We start from the raw sequence: 17,857 nt of genomic DNA, 5'->3' as shown, positions 1-17,857 counted from the left end.
CTAAAAAGAAAATAGTCATAGTGAAGTTGGCAAAAAAACAGGTGGAAATATCTCAGAATATGGAACCAATGTTGTTAAGTTGTCCTTAACAAGCATGGTGGCCTTTGAATGTGCCATATTTAATTAAATCCATATAATAATGAAATGGATATCTTGAACACTTTTGTCCTATGAGATACTATCTCTAGTGGTTAAACCTCAAGACTACACTGACCTTTGGCTTTCGTTATTTTCTCATAGTCAGAAAGACATGATTCTTATATTTGAGAACAGACCAAGTCAAACCAAATGATTGCATTTTCCTGGCAGAAAATTCTTTGTTAGTGAAGTTTTAATTTTTAAAAATTGACAATATTTTGCCAATAATCTGGATTAGTAAATGAATATGCATAAACAGAATAGTGAGTACTTACATTTTTCCTTGTGCTTACTTCTCAATAAACTTAAAAAAATCTTCTTATATATCATTATGTCAATAATTTGAATTTAGTGATTTTTAATCACCCAATGGTATTTACCAAGTTATTATAAGATGATGAGTAAGTGAAAACTAAACAAGTGAATAAAACACATTTACAGAGGCTTGTTGAATCCCTCTGTAGGTATTTTCATGGTGTTGATTACCAATGGAAAGCAAACAAAGTCATGGAGAGTTATGAATCAGTTAGTCGCAATTGCTAAGTACTCATGAAATGCTAAGACAAAGGCACTTCTGTTAAGAATATTATATTTTCCTTTTGACAGCCACAGTGGTGTGATGATGCCAGGTTATGCCACAAGCTGAAGATCAATAGCAAGGTATATTTTACCAAATCAGAAAGTTTAATAATTTTGAAAATGATTCTCAGCTAAATTCATGTTCAAGATAAAAATATGTTCATATTAAAGGTAAAATGGATCACCAACAAAGGAAGTTATCTCTCAAAGAAATAGTAAAATAGAGAATAATGGATTGAATAGCCAAACAAGGAAACAGTAAAAGAAAGAATATATTATAAAACTTTGAATTGTTTTTTCCCCAAGTTTGTATTCTTTAATTCTATCCCTAGCATCTGATTTAATAAAGTGAATCAAAGGCAGTCTTTAAACAAATGATGAGATGCTAGAAATGGAAGAGGAAACCTGGTTTGATAAAGTAAAGGCAATCCGTTCAACATGTGGAAGCAATGCTTCATCTTGTTCATAGATGGTCTGTGAGCCTAACTGTTACTAACAGATAAGCTATTAATTTAAAATAGAAATTGAATACATTGTATGGGATTTGCAGAAGTAATGGTTTTTCTCACATATTCCTTTCCAGATTTTTTTATAACTACTAGCAATCTTAATTTTCAAATATTCCAAAAGTATAATTAAAGTTAGTTTCACCTCAATTTTTAAAACATTAAATCTTGAATAAACTTGGACAAACTGCCACCTTGGCAAAAGGAGAAACGTGTCTTGAATTTTTCTGATTCCTCCTTCAGCCATTCTGTCTGCCATCTGGATAACAGCCACTGTTCACCTTTCAAAACACGCACACCTACTTCTTCCTTCCTGGCATGAGCGTGCCCCTACTTTTCAGAACATAACTTCCTTTATATAATATTGTTGAGGGCAGAAAGACTTTGTACTTCATTTTTCCTTTTCCAATATAAAGAAATATGTCTTACCTTGGATGTGTTCCTATATGTTTCCTGTTGTTCATTTCCTCAGTCAAGTGAATACACCTCTTTACACCATCAGACCATTCAAGGGTTCAAGTCCCGCTCTAGATTGAACGGCTTCTTCAAGGTTGTTTCCTATCATGCAGAGAAACATGATATTTTAAAAATATTACCTTTATTATTTTCAAAATATAACACTACCTGGGGGTTGACTAAAACAGAAATTTGGTTTTAGTTTTAGAATTTTAAATGAAGAAATTCTTAGAAAAGAAATACAATTCTTCCAGAGGTGCAATCTCCAATTGCAGATAATTGTGGATTATCACACTACAACCTTTCATCTACCACCTTCCTGTATCTCTTACTATTCAATCATATAGAAGCCACTACCTATTTGTACTTGTTATCCTGTTAAGATGTATCAGTCTTTTTCCAAGGCTCACAAGGAAAAATCTCATATGTTAAAAGTAACTAAAAAAGGTTATCTAGCCATGAATAAGACTTAGAAACTTCAAAACAACATGCTTAGCACAGATGTTCTCTATTGGCTTGTTTCTTCTTATCTCCCTATATTAGGTACAATTTTGGCATTTTCTTTTTTTTTTTTTTTTTTTCTCTTTTTTTTTTTTTTTTTTTTTTTTTTTTCCTTTTTTTTTTTTTTTATAGAGGCATGTTTTATTTATTTGTTTGTTTGTTTGTTTGTTTGTTTTGTTTGTACATGCACTGGGTACAGTCAGAAGCGCGGGAGGGTGAGAGAATTCACCAGAGCCAGAGCGGGGAGCAGAGCAGGCAGAAGGACCGAAGTACACTGCTGAGGGGAGCAGCGGGCGGCAGGAGAGGTCTGCGCGCCATGTGGGACCCTCCTCTGGTGGCCGGGGAGCAGCTGGGGATCGAACCGGCGCCGCAGAGGCCGCGGGCAGTTTCGCAACCCAGCGCTCAACTGCTGCGCCACCGGGGAGGCCCAATTTTGGCATTTTCAAAAGATTCTTTACTTGAACCTGAAAAAGAAAGGGGTAGTGAGTGGGGGAAAGTGTGGTGGTAAGAAAAGGGAGGTCAGATGGTGGCAAGCAAAATGAGGAAAAGTTTTATCATTAAATTCTGGGCAGGTCACTTAATTTTTCTGAACTGCAATGATATATTTCATAGGGGTGCTATAATGTTGATAAACTCAATATAAAAGGGTTTATTATCAGTCTTTTTTGTTGTGGTGGTGATAGCTTTGTGCTGCATACAGCATTGAAATCTTAAGGGATTACAGAAACAATATTGGGTGTTCAGGGATGTGACAATTGGCTCTGGTTTTGTTTTGTTTTGTTTTAAAGATTTATTTATTTTATTTATGCATAAAAGAACAGGGGTACAGGCCAGATGTGCAGGAGGATGAGAGGATTCACCAGAAACAGAGCGGGGAACAGAACAGGCAGACTGACTGAAATACACTGCTGAGGGGAGCTGCTATGCCATGTAAGCATCTCCCCAGCTGGCCAGGATTGAACCTGCACTGCAGAGGCTGCACAGCTTCACAGTGCTGTGCTCAAATGCCTGGGCCACCAGAGAGGACCTGTCTCTGGTTTTGCCTGGCCTCAGTTGGACTACACTGGACTCCATGTTTAGATTGATTCAGACCTACCCAAACTAAAAAAGCAACAGCTAACTGACGTGCTCTTTACAAATGAAGGAAGAAGCTCCAAGAGAATAGATAGGAATTGCTAAGCCTCCAAAAGACGTAGCTTGTTATTAAAACTCTGTCACATTCATCCATGTTCACTTGAGCAAGTCACATGGCCAAGCCCAAGTCAATGGTGTGAGAACAAATCAATCTGCCTTTGCCACCAGTGAGAGTAAATTTGATTTTCATTGAATACTTAATGAAAAATTAAAATCCAAACCCTTAAAGATGTCACATTTAACCTAAATTCCAGCAAGTAAACATTTAATTTAGATTGTTTAATATTTCTTTTACATAAGAGTTGATTTTTTTGAGATCCTAATATATGGATCATCAGTGTAATTATCCTTCCACTTAAAGAAAAGGTCTTCTCAAGTCTAAAACCATGTTCTTATGTTAAGTTTGGCTTTCTTCGAGTGTTCTAGGGTTTATGGGGATTTTACAGTATCAATAGAATACTTCTATTTGAGGACACTGGCTTGGAAAAAAATCAGGATTTGAAATGAAACCTTGAAAGGCAGAGGCAGACAGATTCATGCAGCAATTAAGAATGATGTTATAATTTAGGGGAAGAATTTGAGCCAAGGGCACAAGCCAGGAATATTTAGGAAGGAAGGAGATACCAAGAATGAGTACCTGAGTTGGGGCACAGCATGAAGCAAGACAGAAGCAGAAGCAAAAGGAACTATCTGTGGATAAGATAGTACCCCAATAGTGATATGAATGTTTCATATATATTTGTGAAGGCTGTTTATTTAAGCATATTTCCTATTTGTTTTTTATGCTGCTTATTATTCAGAAAGTAATTTTTTACCAACACTCTTATTTTGTAGTGATTTCATTTTTTAAACCAAAGCATTCCTAAAATTTGTATGAAATATTGATTTATTCTCAGAATAGCTAGTTGCAAATAAAAATTACACATTTTCTCCCATATTTCATGTTTTGCCCTACAGCTTTACTAATTAGATTTTATCTCCTCCATTACCTAGTAATCTAATGTGCTCAATATTGTTTTAGTAACAACGTATATAGATATATTTTATAATTACACATATATTTTAAATTATGGAGGGCATTTGTAGCATAATAACAGGAATTTTAATTAAATGATCATTTTATTAAATGATTCCTTAAGATTACTGCAGTTTACAGAACTTTTGCCAACTATTTCTTTGTGCTTGGTTAATTATAGTTGAGAAAGTTTTCATCCTCCTTACACGAGGATGAAAAACCTGTCTCTATCATTAAGTCTATAGATGACAGGGTAAATACTTTTCCTTTTGTAATGCTTGCCTTTCAACAGAGCTTCCTGGTAAACCTGAAAAACACTGGAACCATGATGAAGCACTTCCGCTGGCCTAGAAAGAACACTGATTATCTAAAGGTGAAGCTGGATTTTTCCTGAAGTGTACTTCAGAGACACTTCTTTAATTTTGAAGGTTTTTAGCATTTCCTACTGTTCTGGTATTTTTTAAAAAAGATTTATTTTATTTATTTATGCATACAAGAACTGGGGACTAGGCCAGAGGTGCAGGGAGTAAGAGGATTCACCAGAGACAGAGTGGGGAGCAGAACAGGCAGCTCCACTGAAATACACTGCTAAGGGGAGCAGCTGGTGAAACAGGAGAGGTCTGCTGCACCATGTGGATTAGCTCCCTGGGGAGAACTGAATGCTGGCCTCAGTGGCTGGCAATAGCTTAAAAGTGCTGAGACTTCAACCCATGTGCCAAGGGAGCCCCCCCACCCACCCGGGGTGGTGGGGGGCAGCCTGTCTTGGTATTTTGATTTAAAGAAAATAAAATATAGTGCTTCCACATATCAATGGATAACTTTCAGTTGTAGGTCTGTGACTCTTGTGATTCACATGTAAACTATACACAGATAGAAATCTTCATGTAAGAGTCTTACGGAAATAAAAGCCTACAATAGAGAAATGTACAGATCATCATTCTAAAATACATTTTTAAGTAAATATTTCACTTCTATCTCTTTACTTTGGGAAGCATCATTTTCCCATGAATCTTCAAAAGTAACGTATTGAAAGGAATGAATAGTTTAGAAGGAATGCAATAACTTACATTATTTTTTCAAATAAAAGTCTGCATATATAAACTTATTTCAATAAATGGTATAGAGCTGTAGTCCTAAGCTTTTTGACTGAAGAGTCACTAATGTTTGTGGGAATGGAAATACTATACAGAACATTTATGTCAGGCATGGTTTTCATTTTAAAATTAATCTGGATTGCCTGTCTGCTTTATAGCTCATTTATGACATAAACGTTTGTTTCAATAGGAGATTTTCCCCTCCAAACAAATATGTGCAGATAAAACTCTTTTGTAGCATGAGGTGCTTTGTTTACTTTGTGGATACTAGTGTTCCTGTCAACAGATGTGTATGTTCAGGGGTATGCGTGTACTTTCTGAGAAATACAGAAACCCCCCCCAATACAAATTTATTTGTTGACTTGACAATTGTTAGTATTTAATAAATGTACTGTGTACTGTATTTCATACAAGGTCACATAAGCATAATATATTTTTTCTCAAGGAAATTTTAACATTGTTGAAGAGATATGACAAGTATATGAACAGCTACAATTTATGTAAGCGAAATTGGTAAGATTTAGTGAAAAAATAACAGAGATAATGACTGGCTGGATTAACAAAAACATTTGTGAAGTATGATGGTTAAAGTGTGTGGTTTTTTTTTTTTTAGAAAAAACTTGAATAGAAGAGACTTTAAGCAATGAAAACAGTATTAAGAAAGGCATAGGAACAACGTACAAAAATTATTAAAGCTGTGTTTTTATGAAATGCATCGAGGGCAGCATTGGTTGTAGAAAATAATTAAAAAATGAAACACTGTATTTAGTGATTGAAGATCAAACTTCCAGTGGACAATAGGTCCTCTGCAAATTTAAAAAAAAAAGCTTAAAATAATTATTTTCTTATATTCAAGAAATGGTTAAAGAATTCCCAAGTTATGACATTAATATGGAGATTAGCATTTCTATTTTAAAATAATCTAATTGAAGCATCTGAATGACAGACTTGAAGGACAAAGACATTTTTCTCTTAATTCTAAAATTTATATTTTCTTCCTACAACAAATTCACAGTGTTTTATACTAATAACTACAAGAAAGGCAGACTTTTAATATAACCATTGCAATCTTTCATTATAAATTCAATTACTCCCTTGTCACAACATAACATAAATTCCATTCTAAATGGATTGAAAACTTGATTGTAAAATATAAAATAATAATAAAGCTAGAATACAGGAGATTTTTCTTCATGACCTTGTGATAGCAAATATTTCTCCAACAGGTCACTCATATCACTAACCATAAAAGATTGATAAGATGATAACTAAAATTAGATTGATACCTAAAATTAGAACCTGTTCATTGAGAAATAAGAAAGTGAAAAGGCAAAGAAATGAGATAGATAAAAAGCGCATAATATACTTTATATTTAACATGGACAAGTTCAAATCAATAAGGAAAAGGTATACAACCCAATTATTTACTCAAACTGTGCAGAAGTATGTTAGGTCCCAGAATTCTATTCCCTTCTATGTGGACAATAAAAATGCCTAAGTATGTGCAGAAAAAGTTATGTATAGGAAGGTTCTTAATAACATTCTAACAGTCCTAAGCTGGAAATAATTCTATTATTGAATACCAGAATGGGTAAGTAAATTGTGGTATGTTCATCAAAGAAAAAGAACAAATTACCACTACATATATAGGGATGAATCTGGCAGACATTACTGAATACATGAAATAAGACACAGAATAAGTCATGTATTAGAACTGTCTGCTGTAGGATTCCATCTGTGTAAGGATTAAAAACAGGCAAAACTAATTTTCAATAAAAGTCAGAATATGATTGACCTGTGGGGAGGATGCACCTGGAAGGAGCCTTCTGGGAAATGGTTCTGTACTCTACCTGGATCTGAATGGTTTTCATACAGGTGTGATAACTTTGTAAAATTGCATCGTGCTCTATTTTTAAGACTTGTGTTCTTTACTGCAAGTAAGCTACACTTCAACAATAAAGTTTTAATAATAACGTCCATATACAAATTCCATTTCCATTCCCCAGTGAAGGGATGACTTTCAATATGATGATTGGTCAGTACCTCATCTTGAGATTAAGGGTTGAGGGTCATGAATATACAGTGGATGACATGTCTAGAGATGAATACATGTCCACTTTCACAACTACAGAGAAAAAAAAAAGCACAAACATACTTAAAGAAAACTCCAAAGTATACACACATGAACAGAAAATAACAGCAGCTTGGAGAAAATATAACATTGCGAGAGGAAGATTTGTTTAGAAATGTTTCTGTTAGTGCACTTTGAAGTGCAAGTAGCTGAATGAACAAATCAATGGAGTTTATACAATAGTTATGTCTTATAACCAGAAAAAAAGGATAGGTATTCAAGGATTGGTCAATGGGCAGACTCAAGCACTATCCGTTTTTCTGCTTAGTCAAGATTACAGGACTCTGTCCTCAAGTTAGTCCCTTCTCTTTGCAGGGTAACAGCTGTGCCATTTAAATTTTACAAATTTACACTTCAGCCCCCTAAGGAACATTTGCTTTTTTTTTTTTTACATCTCTTTTTAATCACAAAAGAAAATCCTTGCCAACTCTCCTCCTAATCTGCCCAAACAGATTTCTTCCTCTTTTGCAGTAGCTAGGGTTGCACGGGTTGTCCTTGCTACTAAGTCAATTACAGTTAGTAGGGATGGACTGTGATGAATTGCTTGGACAATATTCACCTCCCAAGAATGCCAGTTTGACCATAGGTGAGAGTGGACATTCCCAGCAAATGGGAGGCTGAGAACTTAGAAGAAAGGGATGGAAGGCTGGTTGTTGGTTAAACAACCAATAGTGACTGCCACAGGAAAGCAGTAATGCTAAAAACAACCATGACTTTACAAGTAACAGCCTTAGCCACAAACCAAGGTGACACTTTTATATGAATTTTCTGTAGAGATGGTTTCTTCTGTCTACATATAGTTTCTCAATAATAAAACATATGAACCATATCATCTTTGAGTATTTGAAGATTTTTTTATAACTATTCCTTCAAAGTGGCTTTCCAAACATATATGTTAAATCATGTACAGCAAGATGCACAAATGATATGTTAATGTTTAATGTAGTTAACATACAATTAATTCTTTTATATAAAAATACAAACACAAGTTTCAACTTGGAAGCCAATAAAAACAGTCAAGGGACATAATACTTTTTTTTCTTGTCAGGAGAAAGATTCATAACTAAAACCTTAAAACCAAATCTTTGCTTAATGTAAGCCTCTGAGTGTCTGAAATGTATGTTATGTGGAAAAGTTTATAACGAAAACATTCAGGAGTCAATACATTTAACTTCATTTCCTTATCATCTTAATTTCCTTCATCCTAATTTAAATCTGAAAACTTTTAAAGTAATGGTATTACTTTTTTATTTGATAATATACTTTTCATTAACATATTGAAATTGCAGTATGGAAATGTGCTCTTTATTTGAATGGCAGTTCTTTTATCAGGAACTTTGGGGTCTTCCCTTAGGTTCCAGGAGGTAAAGTCAGTTTTCTGACCCCTGTGCATGTGAATAATTTATAATCATTTGAAAAACACTAACCTTTTTGTGACTAAGTTGCTATAAAATTACAACTCTGAAAGTTGGGATGATTTGTGAGTTACAATCATAATGCTTTTATTTTATTTGATCATATAATATATTCTCTAAAACTTAGCAATAAAGAAAATTGAGATCATGGGTCACTGCGGCAGGAAAGCAAAGATAAATAAATGCCTGTCAATGAGTTTAAAACAAACAAACAAAAACCTACCTGTAGAAGCAGCACCACACTCAGTAGGATGAATCTTGGTTAAATTAAAATTAGTAATTTTCCACAATATGGACAGCAGAAACACGGACACTCTCATTTAACTAAATTTTAGGGTTGGGTTTTAAATTACTGTCCATGTGGCACTGATAAATTAATTGAGGGTACCCTTAATATCAGCTCTATAAGTGTCTACACCATTAGCAAAAGTGTTGTGGCCACCATGGGAAGCAAATGCCACAACATTTTTTTAACGAAACAGGGTTCTATTGCCAGGCAATCCCGAGGGACCAAGCACACAATCATTCTATGAACCCCCTCCCCATCTGGTCAACCTGAAGGTTTAACGGAGCCAAAAAGAACAACTCAATTCTGGATACTGGGTCCCAGAAAGGCAGCACTTTTTTGACGAAAAAAAAAAAGGGAAAAGCTTTCTCTCCCCTGACCACCCCTCAGTTCTCTGTCAGCGCCTACAAGACGGAAGGTGCAGACCCCATCCCCACTCCTCTCTGGCGCAGAGGGGCAGCTCCTTTTTGGAAAGGGTCGTTAACAACGCGTTACCAGCTCATCAGGAAGGAACTAGAACTAGGTTGAAGATCTCTGCACGCAGTGGAGCTCTGAGGGGCAGGAGGAGGTGGGGCCCTCCTCGCACACACGTCCCCCAAAGTCCAGACCTTCCACTCGGGGTCTCTGAGTCCCAAAGCACGCCCACGAGGGTCAAGCGTCCTGGCTGCTCCTGGCCAGGGGCGAGGCCGGGCTGCTGCTCCGCGATTCTCGCGCGGGCCTCCCGCCAGGGCCGGGGAGAGGTGGGGGTGGGCGAGGAGGGGCGCTCGCGTCACGTGCGCGCTGGGACCGCAATAAATGCTGGGGAGCTGCAGGGAGCCGCGGAGGCGCTCAGAGGCCGGCTCAGCGCGCGGCCGCACCAACCAGCGGGAGCGCGAAGTGGCCGCCTGCCCCGCCGCCCCGCCGGACCCGGCTCGTGTCCCCGCCCCCGAGCCTGCAGATAACGCCCGGCGCCCGCTCTGGCTGGCTCCCGCGGCCACTTCTCTCCGCCCCGATTTCTGGCGCTAACTTTGGAGCCCTCTCCCCGCTCCTTCCAGGTCCAGAAGGAGCCGCGGAGGCCGAGGCGCGGTCTCCCTGCAGTCAGCGCCCCGGCCGCCCGAGGACTCATCGTGCCCCGGTCCTTCCCGAGCCGCCCGTGCGTGGGGCCCGCGTGGAGGGGGCGCGCGGCCGCGGGAGGCCGGCGGGCTCGTTCGGCTCAGCTCTCAGGGGAACTGCGCCCTGGAGAGGTAAGGGCTTTTTTAAACGCAGCGCTGGGTCGTCAGGCTCCCACCTTTTCTTAGGTACTTTTCTCTCTTTAAGCCCCACTTTAAAAAAATAAAGCCGGTTGTGCAGACGGGCCAGGCAGGGTGGATGGGCTGCTCGGCGCGCGCCCGCGGCGCAGATGTGCGGGGATTTGTGACTTTCACGTCTGCCGTCCCGCGCGCGCTAGCTTGGGTTTTGAGTTAAGTGGACGGTGTGCGCCTTCGGGGTAGAGGAGGAACAGCTCCAGGTCGCTGGCGAACAGTTGACCTTATCCGGGTGCAGGTTACAGGTTAGGCACTTACTTTCCAGGAAATAATGGTTAAGTTCTTGACTTCCCCTAGTGATGTGTATATTTCATTTGCTTTAGTTCCCTGGGTCCTCCGGATGCATCCAAAGAGATATATACATACATACACACACACACATGTATACATGCATGAACAACATTTTCTCGTTCTTTAAAACATACATCCTCAATTTTAGAATGTTTTGTACTTTCTGAATGTGTCGTCGGAGATGCTGGGGTAAAACGAGGAGAGGAATGTGAACTTCTGTAATGATATAAAATACTCTATATAGATTATACTTTTTTGCAGGCTCTATGTCATATGTAGCCATTTAAGGCCTTGGGATTCCGAAATTATTTTCAAGCTTTCACTCTTCTGGGCTGCTTTCGCCCCTTTTTTGACCTTATGCATATTATCTGGATTATGTAATTGTCTACTTTGTGGAAATAATACTTTGTGAAAAGTCTCCTGGGGAGGATATATGTTGGAGATAAGTTATTTTCAAAGTATATATCCGTTTTACCAGCCTTGTAGATAAATCAGACCGGTATACTTTGTAACTACTGTTTTATTCTTGATGTTATAAAATTAATACCTCGTTGGTGTCTTAATCACACTGCATGTCCTTATAGCCAAAAGGAGTGGAAGAGACTGTCTTGGAGATTTTCCCGAGGAAATCGTGAGATCATTCATTATGAAGTGCACCGCGAGGGAGTGGCTCAGAGTAACCACAGTGCTATTCATGGCTAGAGCAATTCCAGCCATGGTGGTTCCTAATGCCACTTTATTGGAGAAACTTCTGGAAAAGTACATGGATGAGGATGGTGAGTGGTGGACGGCCAAGCAAAGAGGGAAAAGGGCCATCACAGACAATGACATGCAGAGTATCTTGGACCTTCATAATAAATTACGAAGTCAGGTGTATCCAACAGCTTCTAATATGGAGTATATGGTAAGGAATTTTTTTAAATGGTATGTACAAAGAAATTTTTATTGATGCTTTCAGCCTCCATGCTTAAATTCCTTTGGTGTTATTTAATTTTTGTCATTTGTCATGTATGAAATTAAAAAAGATTTTCTTCAAGAATATCTTCCTTGAATATTCTTTATTAGTGTTCCTATAATTCTGAGAGCTCTTTGAAATTCAAAGCAGAATTAAGTATCTAAAGATGCAATGTTCCTACTATGTGCTTTCAGTTCTACTTTTTACCTGGAGGATTCCTGTACAAAAAAAGGCTAAACAGCTAGTGTATTTGCTTTTAACTGACTGAGAACAGTTGATTCCTATTTGTAACCAATAGAACCTTCTTAAAAATAGATGATGTGAGAAATCAGACAATAATCTGAAGTAGTTTTCTGGATTGCTGATATATATAATTTCTAATGGACCTTTGTGTCTTACATACATATAAATAGCATTGTAAAGGGTACATTTCTATGGTTGCTTTATGCTAAGGAATATTTTGGTAGTAGCATTTTTTTCCTTTTGGATATATTTATGAGCTTTGAAGTATGAACGTAAGCCTGGGCAAAGGAGTAAATAAAAATATGTGACATGCTTAATAACCTGATATTTATTTACTCTTGGAGTAAATTAGCAAATTTGGGAAGCAGAATTGCTTTATTAGCATATAACTCATTAATATGCTAATATTAATCATTAATGTACTAATATTATTCAGAAAATATGTAGAAATATTTATTTACACTGAATATTCAGAAAATTTTTCAAACCATTTATACTACTTGCATAAATTAGGACTGCATTAGCAGAGACATAATAATCATTGGTGGTAGAAAAGTTTATTTAATATACATTGGAAGTTGGTAATGTTTTTCTTTTAGATACAGGGTGCAATCAACTTTCAGGAATTCTAGTTTTTCCTTTTTTGCATTTACATTAGTTCTGATGAGTAGTCCCCATTTAGGAATCTTTCATGAAACATGTACATTCTTAGTTCACACTACAAAATATGGCATTATATTATTTTACTAGAAAATACTTTACCTTAAAAAAAGAAAATAGATACTCAGAGATTAAGAAGTGGATCTGGGTTGTCAGACAGGGTTTAAATCCTGGCACTGATACCCCCTAGTGGTGTGACTTTAGACAATTTACCAGTTTCTAGGGTTTCAGCTTCCTCATGTCTAGCATGTGTACTCACACCTTAAAGGGTTGTAATGGGATTGAATGAGAAAACTTAGTAATGTTTATTAGCTCATTATCGGGCATATATCAGGTCTCAGTAAATATTATGGAGATATGTAGCTAACTTTATATCTCTTCATGCTGCTTAAATAGACTATGTAAGGAAACCTTTACTCTTCTATGTAATGTCTCACATTTTTGCTTTTTATGTATTTTAGTGTTTGTCCAAAGTAAAAAATTCTATGATTTCTTCATCTGTGAGTTCTCAAACAGAAAAAGCTAATTACGGAAATTTTCCAAGTAGGCACTGTATCCTTACTCCATATAGATACATACTCAGTTACTTTTTACTTAAAATAACGAAAAACTTGGGCATTCAAACCCACCAAAAGGGGAAAAGAAAAAACCATGAGAATATTTGTATGTGTTTCAAGTAACAGGAAAAGTTATGAAAAAACAGTTTTGTGATTGTTTTTCATGTCTGATTTCCAAAGAAAATAACTGCCTATTGTATGATATCTGGCCTGGGGTATTTGTATGAGCTTTTTTTTTCACCTATTTCTTTCTATCCTTGAAATGTAGTTTAAGAAACCAGCCAGCGTTTATGTTGTGTTGCCTTAGATACTATTAGCACTGAAACTGTGGCTTGGCTCTTAACTGGCCTGCACAGAAGTTCATTACTCCACTGTAGTATTGTATCACATTTTCTAGAATACAGATTTAAGGGGATGCCTAAGGGAACATGCTATTTTATTTGAAATACTATTTATTTAGGTATTATATACAATATAAATACATATATGTTGGCCATATGTTATGTGAAAGTGTAACTTATACAAATAGTTATTTAAAGTATATTTATCCTGGGAAGACAAAAATTGGCTTAAGAACTTTTTCCTGTAAAATCTGCAATGTCCTATGGTAAGTGGCGCCACTTTTTACTTATATTCTATATGTCATTATCACATCCCTTGAAAAGATTTTGAGTTGAGAAGATGGACTAGACACACATGAAAATGTTCAAGTAAGAAAGGACGCAAAATTCTTTTATGTGTATGAATAATGCCAAAGAAGCTTAGAATAATGGGATATTCCAAATGGTTAAAGTTCAGGGGAGGAGGAGGAGGAGGAATATATTGTTCCAGGAAGATAGTCCAGGAAATGGCAGCAAAGGATGATGGGTACACCTGAATTAGAGAAGAGGAATGGATGAAATCAAACTGGGAAAGCAAGCTGGTTATAGAGAATTAGCATAGGTTGATGAAAGCAGACTATGGCAGAATTAGGAAGGAGAGAAATAAGTTATTGATTATGATAGCCAGTGACCCTGAGGGGCAAAATTACTCAAATTTCATTGAGGGTGAATTGAAAACCTGGAGCTTCAATGTCATCAAATAAAGCTGTTGCTAAAGAGGCAATACATTTTAGAGGGAAAATACTTTTTGTACCTGGAGAGCACGTTCACATTTTGTCTCTGCTTACTGGTGTGTGAATTCTGACAGGAAACATTCTGGGGCTTTGTTTTTCTTGTTGGTAAAATCAATGTAAGAATATAAAGCCTAGTGGTTGAATGATGTAAGATAAATGATGTTGCTGAGCATACTCGCTCTTCAATTACTTCCTTTCCATGAGTTTTAACACCAGCACTTGGTTCTTTTAGTTTTCTGTTTTGTTTTTTTTTTCCTTCAACATGTTCTGTCTTGTTTCCTGCTCATCTCTTAATACTTTGTTTCCCAGGTTTTCACTTGAATTTCTTTCATTCTACAGATCTCTAGATTCTGTCTCATAAAACCTTTTGAATCCATCTCTTCTGTTTCATCCTAACCTTTATTCATTATCTCAACCTTAGATTGGTGCCACAGCTTCCCATCCAACAGAATATACCAGTTTATTCCTGCTTTAGTCCACCTTCCTCACTGTTACTAAATTGCTTTTGCGCTTAAGTTTGGATGGTTATTCAGCTGCACAAAGCTCTTGTTAACTCCTGATTGCTCACAAGTTAAATCTCACCCTGAGTAGCTTATGAAAGGAGGCAGGTCTAGTTCAACCTTCCCCATAGTCCTTAACTCCCTTGCATTTATTTGTATCTGTGTTTGCTTTGAGCTACTTGCTATTTTTAAGTTCTTAAATATCTTGCTTCCTTATGCCTCTGTGTCTCTTTACTCATTCATTCAGTTTCCTCTGTGTCCAGACAAACTCCTACTTTTTTCCCTCAAAACTAAGCTCATTATTTTCTGTTCTGTGAAGCTTTCTCTGGTGTACCCCATTCTCCTATCCTACTCCTTCTATACACCTCAGTTATTTTATTGAAGCCTATTTATGGTATTAAAATTTTGTAGAAATTAAATATTTTTGAGTCTGTTTTACTTTTCAAGACTTTGAATTTCTGGAAGGGTAAGGATCATGCCTTATTTTTCTTTATAACTCCATGCCTTATGCACAGAAGTAAATATTTGTAGATTGAATACTGTTCAAAGTTAAGTGTGTGTTGAATGAAGGGATGGGTGGATGAAAAAGTAGTAAGTAGTATGTGAGATAAACATGGAGGACAGGGAAGAGAGAGGAATTAAAATGAATTCGCAAAGGGGATATCACCAGTACGAGATATTGTTGTGACAAACTGGAAATACTCTTGAAATCATAAATGCTTCAAATAATTTATGATTTTTTTTCTATTAAAAAATTCCTGGAATATAAAAATGGCATTGTATATTTAGAGCTACAGAGATAATGTTAAAATATTCAAATATTCTGAAATTAAAACAACAAAATGAATTAATACTAATTCATTAGTTACCTCTTATTATACATTTTTATCATAGGACTTCGAAAGCATTGTAGGTTGACTAAAACCCAGAATAGTTTACTGTGGTACAAAATCTACCTTATTCTAGAATGTGCTTTAGCAGCCAGACACTTGGTTTAAAAAAGGATAAATGGGCCAAAGTATATAAGCCATTTTCCACCATTATAACAATTTCCATGTCTTTGAGAACTGTTGACAGCCTGCCTGGAGGTTGATTGCTGTGCCTGTCTGCCTCACCTCCACATGTGTAAGACTATGAGCAGAATCTTGGCACAGCCATTTTTTCAAATGTAGGACAGAATACATCTGATAGCTCTCTTTTTGCTAGGTGGCCAGAGCCAAATAACCAGTGGGACTTCAGGTCCATGTTAATGCAAACAATGGCTTCATTCCAGTTTGTCACTTATGTTCTTTCTAAGGCTGTATTTAACATTGGGAATCATGTTTCTTGTTTTTATATTTAGTTTTCATTTTCCTTATGTGCTTCAATAAAGTAGATAATCCCATGCAATGGGCATGGGACAGTTTAGCTTGTTGAACAGGATGATACTAATCTGAGATTTGTCCTATTACTGACTGACTATAGCTTGAATACAAGCCTGAAAAAGTGATCATTAACTTGTGAGTTGCTCTGCTTAGCCTCATAAAACCATATTTTCTGACTTTACTTGGCACCAGTGACATATCCAGAAAAACTCAGATTAAAGGAGTGATGCCCTCATAACTCATTTACATGGACACTTTTCTTATGTTGCTAAAAGTAGCAGGAAGAATACATTGCAATTAAATTTTTATTACAACTGTTGATTTCTAAAGCACTTCCCTCCCTCCCTCCCTCCCTCACTCCTTCCCCCATTGCACTTGCAAGTACTTGGTAGTTTTCAAAATTTAAATATTTGAATCTTTTCTTAATATCCAATATAATCAACATACACTTAAAGGTACATGAAATATCTTTTTTGGTTCAAAGAATATTAACATTATTTAAAATTATCAAGATTTTTTTATTTTTAAAAATAATTTTATTTTCTTAGAATGTTTTCATGTTTTAAGTTATATTTGGTTTCAAGTATTTTGGGCTACAGAATTTTGAAATTTAGAAAATCTTAATTTGGATAGGTTCTTTTAAAAAAGAGGTATGTGCTTTTAAATTAATATATTTTTCCTTTTTTGAAATTGCACCAAAGACAGCAATACCTATATGAACAAAGTGACATTACAGTTCTGTTGAATCTAGTAATTACCATAGAGTTCTGGGAGATTAAATGTAAATGCTCCCTAAATGTAAGCAGCATTTCTAGTGTCTTTGAAAGAGGCAAGAGAGAGAAGCCATTTCAATAGAATGGAACAGTGGAGCCAGGAAAAAATACAAAATTTTGAAATTGTTTTTATTCCTTCACTCAATAAATATCAGTTTACCATGAAGGTTGAACTCAAACTTTGCCTCCTCAGAATAAGGATGTTTGGTATTTTCCAGTGTGCTTCGCAATTGCTTACCAAAATCCTGTCCACTTTCTCACTCCATGAATGCCAAAATATGAAAACTTTAGTGTGAGAAGCAGAACAGGGGAGTGATGGAGTTCCTGTGCAATAATAGCCAGTTACACTCTTGTGGAGTATGCCACTGGATTTTATTCATTTTCAGATTTTGGATGAGAGGTATGGCTTTACATTTTTTGACTGAACATCTGGGATTACCATTTTCTAAGACAGGAGAGAATGAATGGATCAGCTTTGAAGTAGAGAAAGCTGGAGGTCAATTTTGAATGTATTAATTTTAAGAGTTCATTTAAATATTCAAGTGAATCTGTCATATGTTCAATTAGACATTTGACAATTAGGTATAATTGGTTTCTAAATTGGTAGTTAGAATTAGGATTCAACAGTATTTAGATGAAAAGGGATGAAATCATCAAGAGAATGAGTATAGATAAAGAAGAAATGTTCAAGAATTGAACCCTAAAATATAGAGGTAGGGAAAGTGAGGAGGGAATTGAGAATCAGAGAGAACATGATGTTTGGATGCCAAATAAAGAAAAACAGAGAAAAGTATTAGCTCTGTCAATAATTGCACATGATTTGTAATTTACATTTTTATATTTTAAATGATTTTTACTAATA

The 17,857-nt window shown here is 36.4% G+C and overlaps 1 protein-coding gene across 2 annotated transcripts in view; it reads left to right on the top strand.

Moving 5' to 3' along the window:
• The first annotated feature begins 10,186 nt into the window (after positions 1–10,186).
• Positions 10,187–17,857, top strand: part of CRISPLD1 (cysteine rich secretory protein LCCL domain containing 1) — a 41,625-nt gene continuing 33,954 nt past the window's right edge. For both annotated transcript variants that reach the window (XM_037505157.2, XM_037505147.1), the window contains exons 1-2: positions 10,187–10,478; positions 11,414–11,733. In XM_037505157.2, the coding sequence (XP_037361054.1) occupies positions 11,476–11,733 (258 nt within the window). In that variant the 5' untranslated portion in view covers positions 10,187–10,478; positions 11,414–11,475. The remainder of the gene's footprint in view (positions 10,479–11,413; positions 11,734–17,857) is intronic.

This window comes from Talpa occidentalis, unplaced genomic scaffold (assembly GCF_014898055.3).
Source record: "Talpa occidentalis isolate TD23 unplaced genomic scaffold, MPIMG_talOcc4v2.1, whole genome shotgun sequence".
Classification (NCBI taxonomy): Eukaryota; Metazoa; Chordata; class Mammalia; order Eulipotyphla; family Talpidae; genus Talpa; species Talpa occidentalis.
The sequence above is the reverse complement of the archived record's forward strand: the minus strand, read 5'-3'. Positions and strand labels throughout refer to the sequence as shown.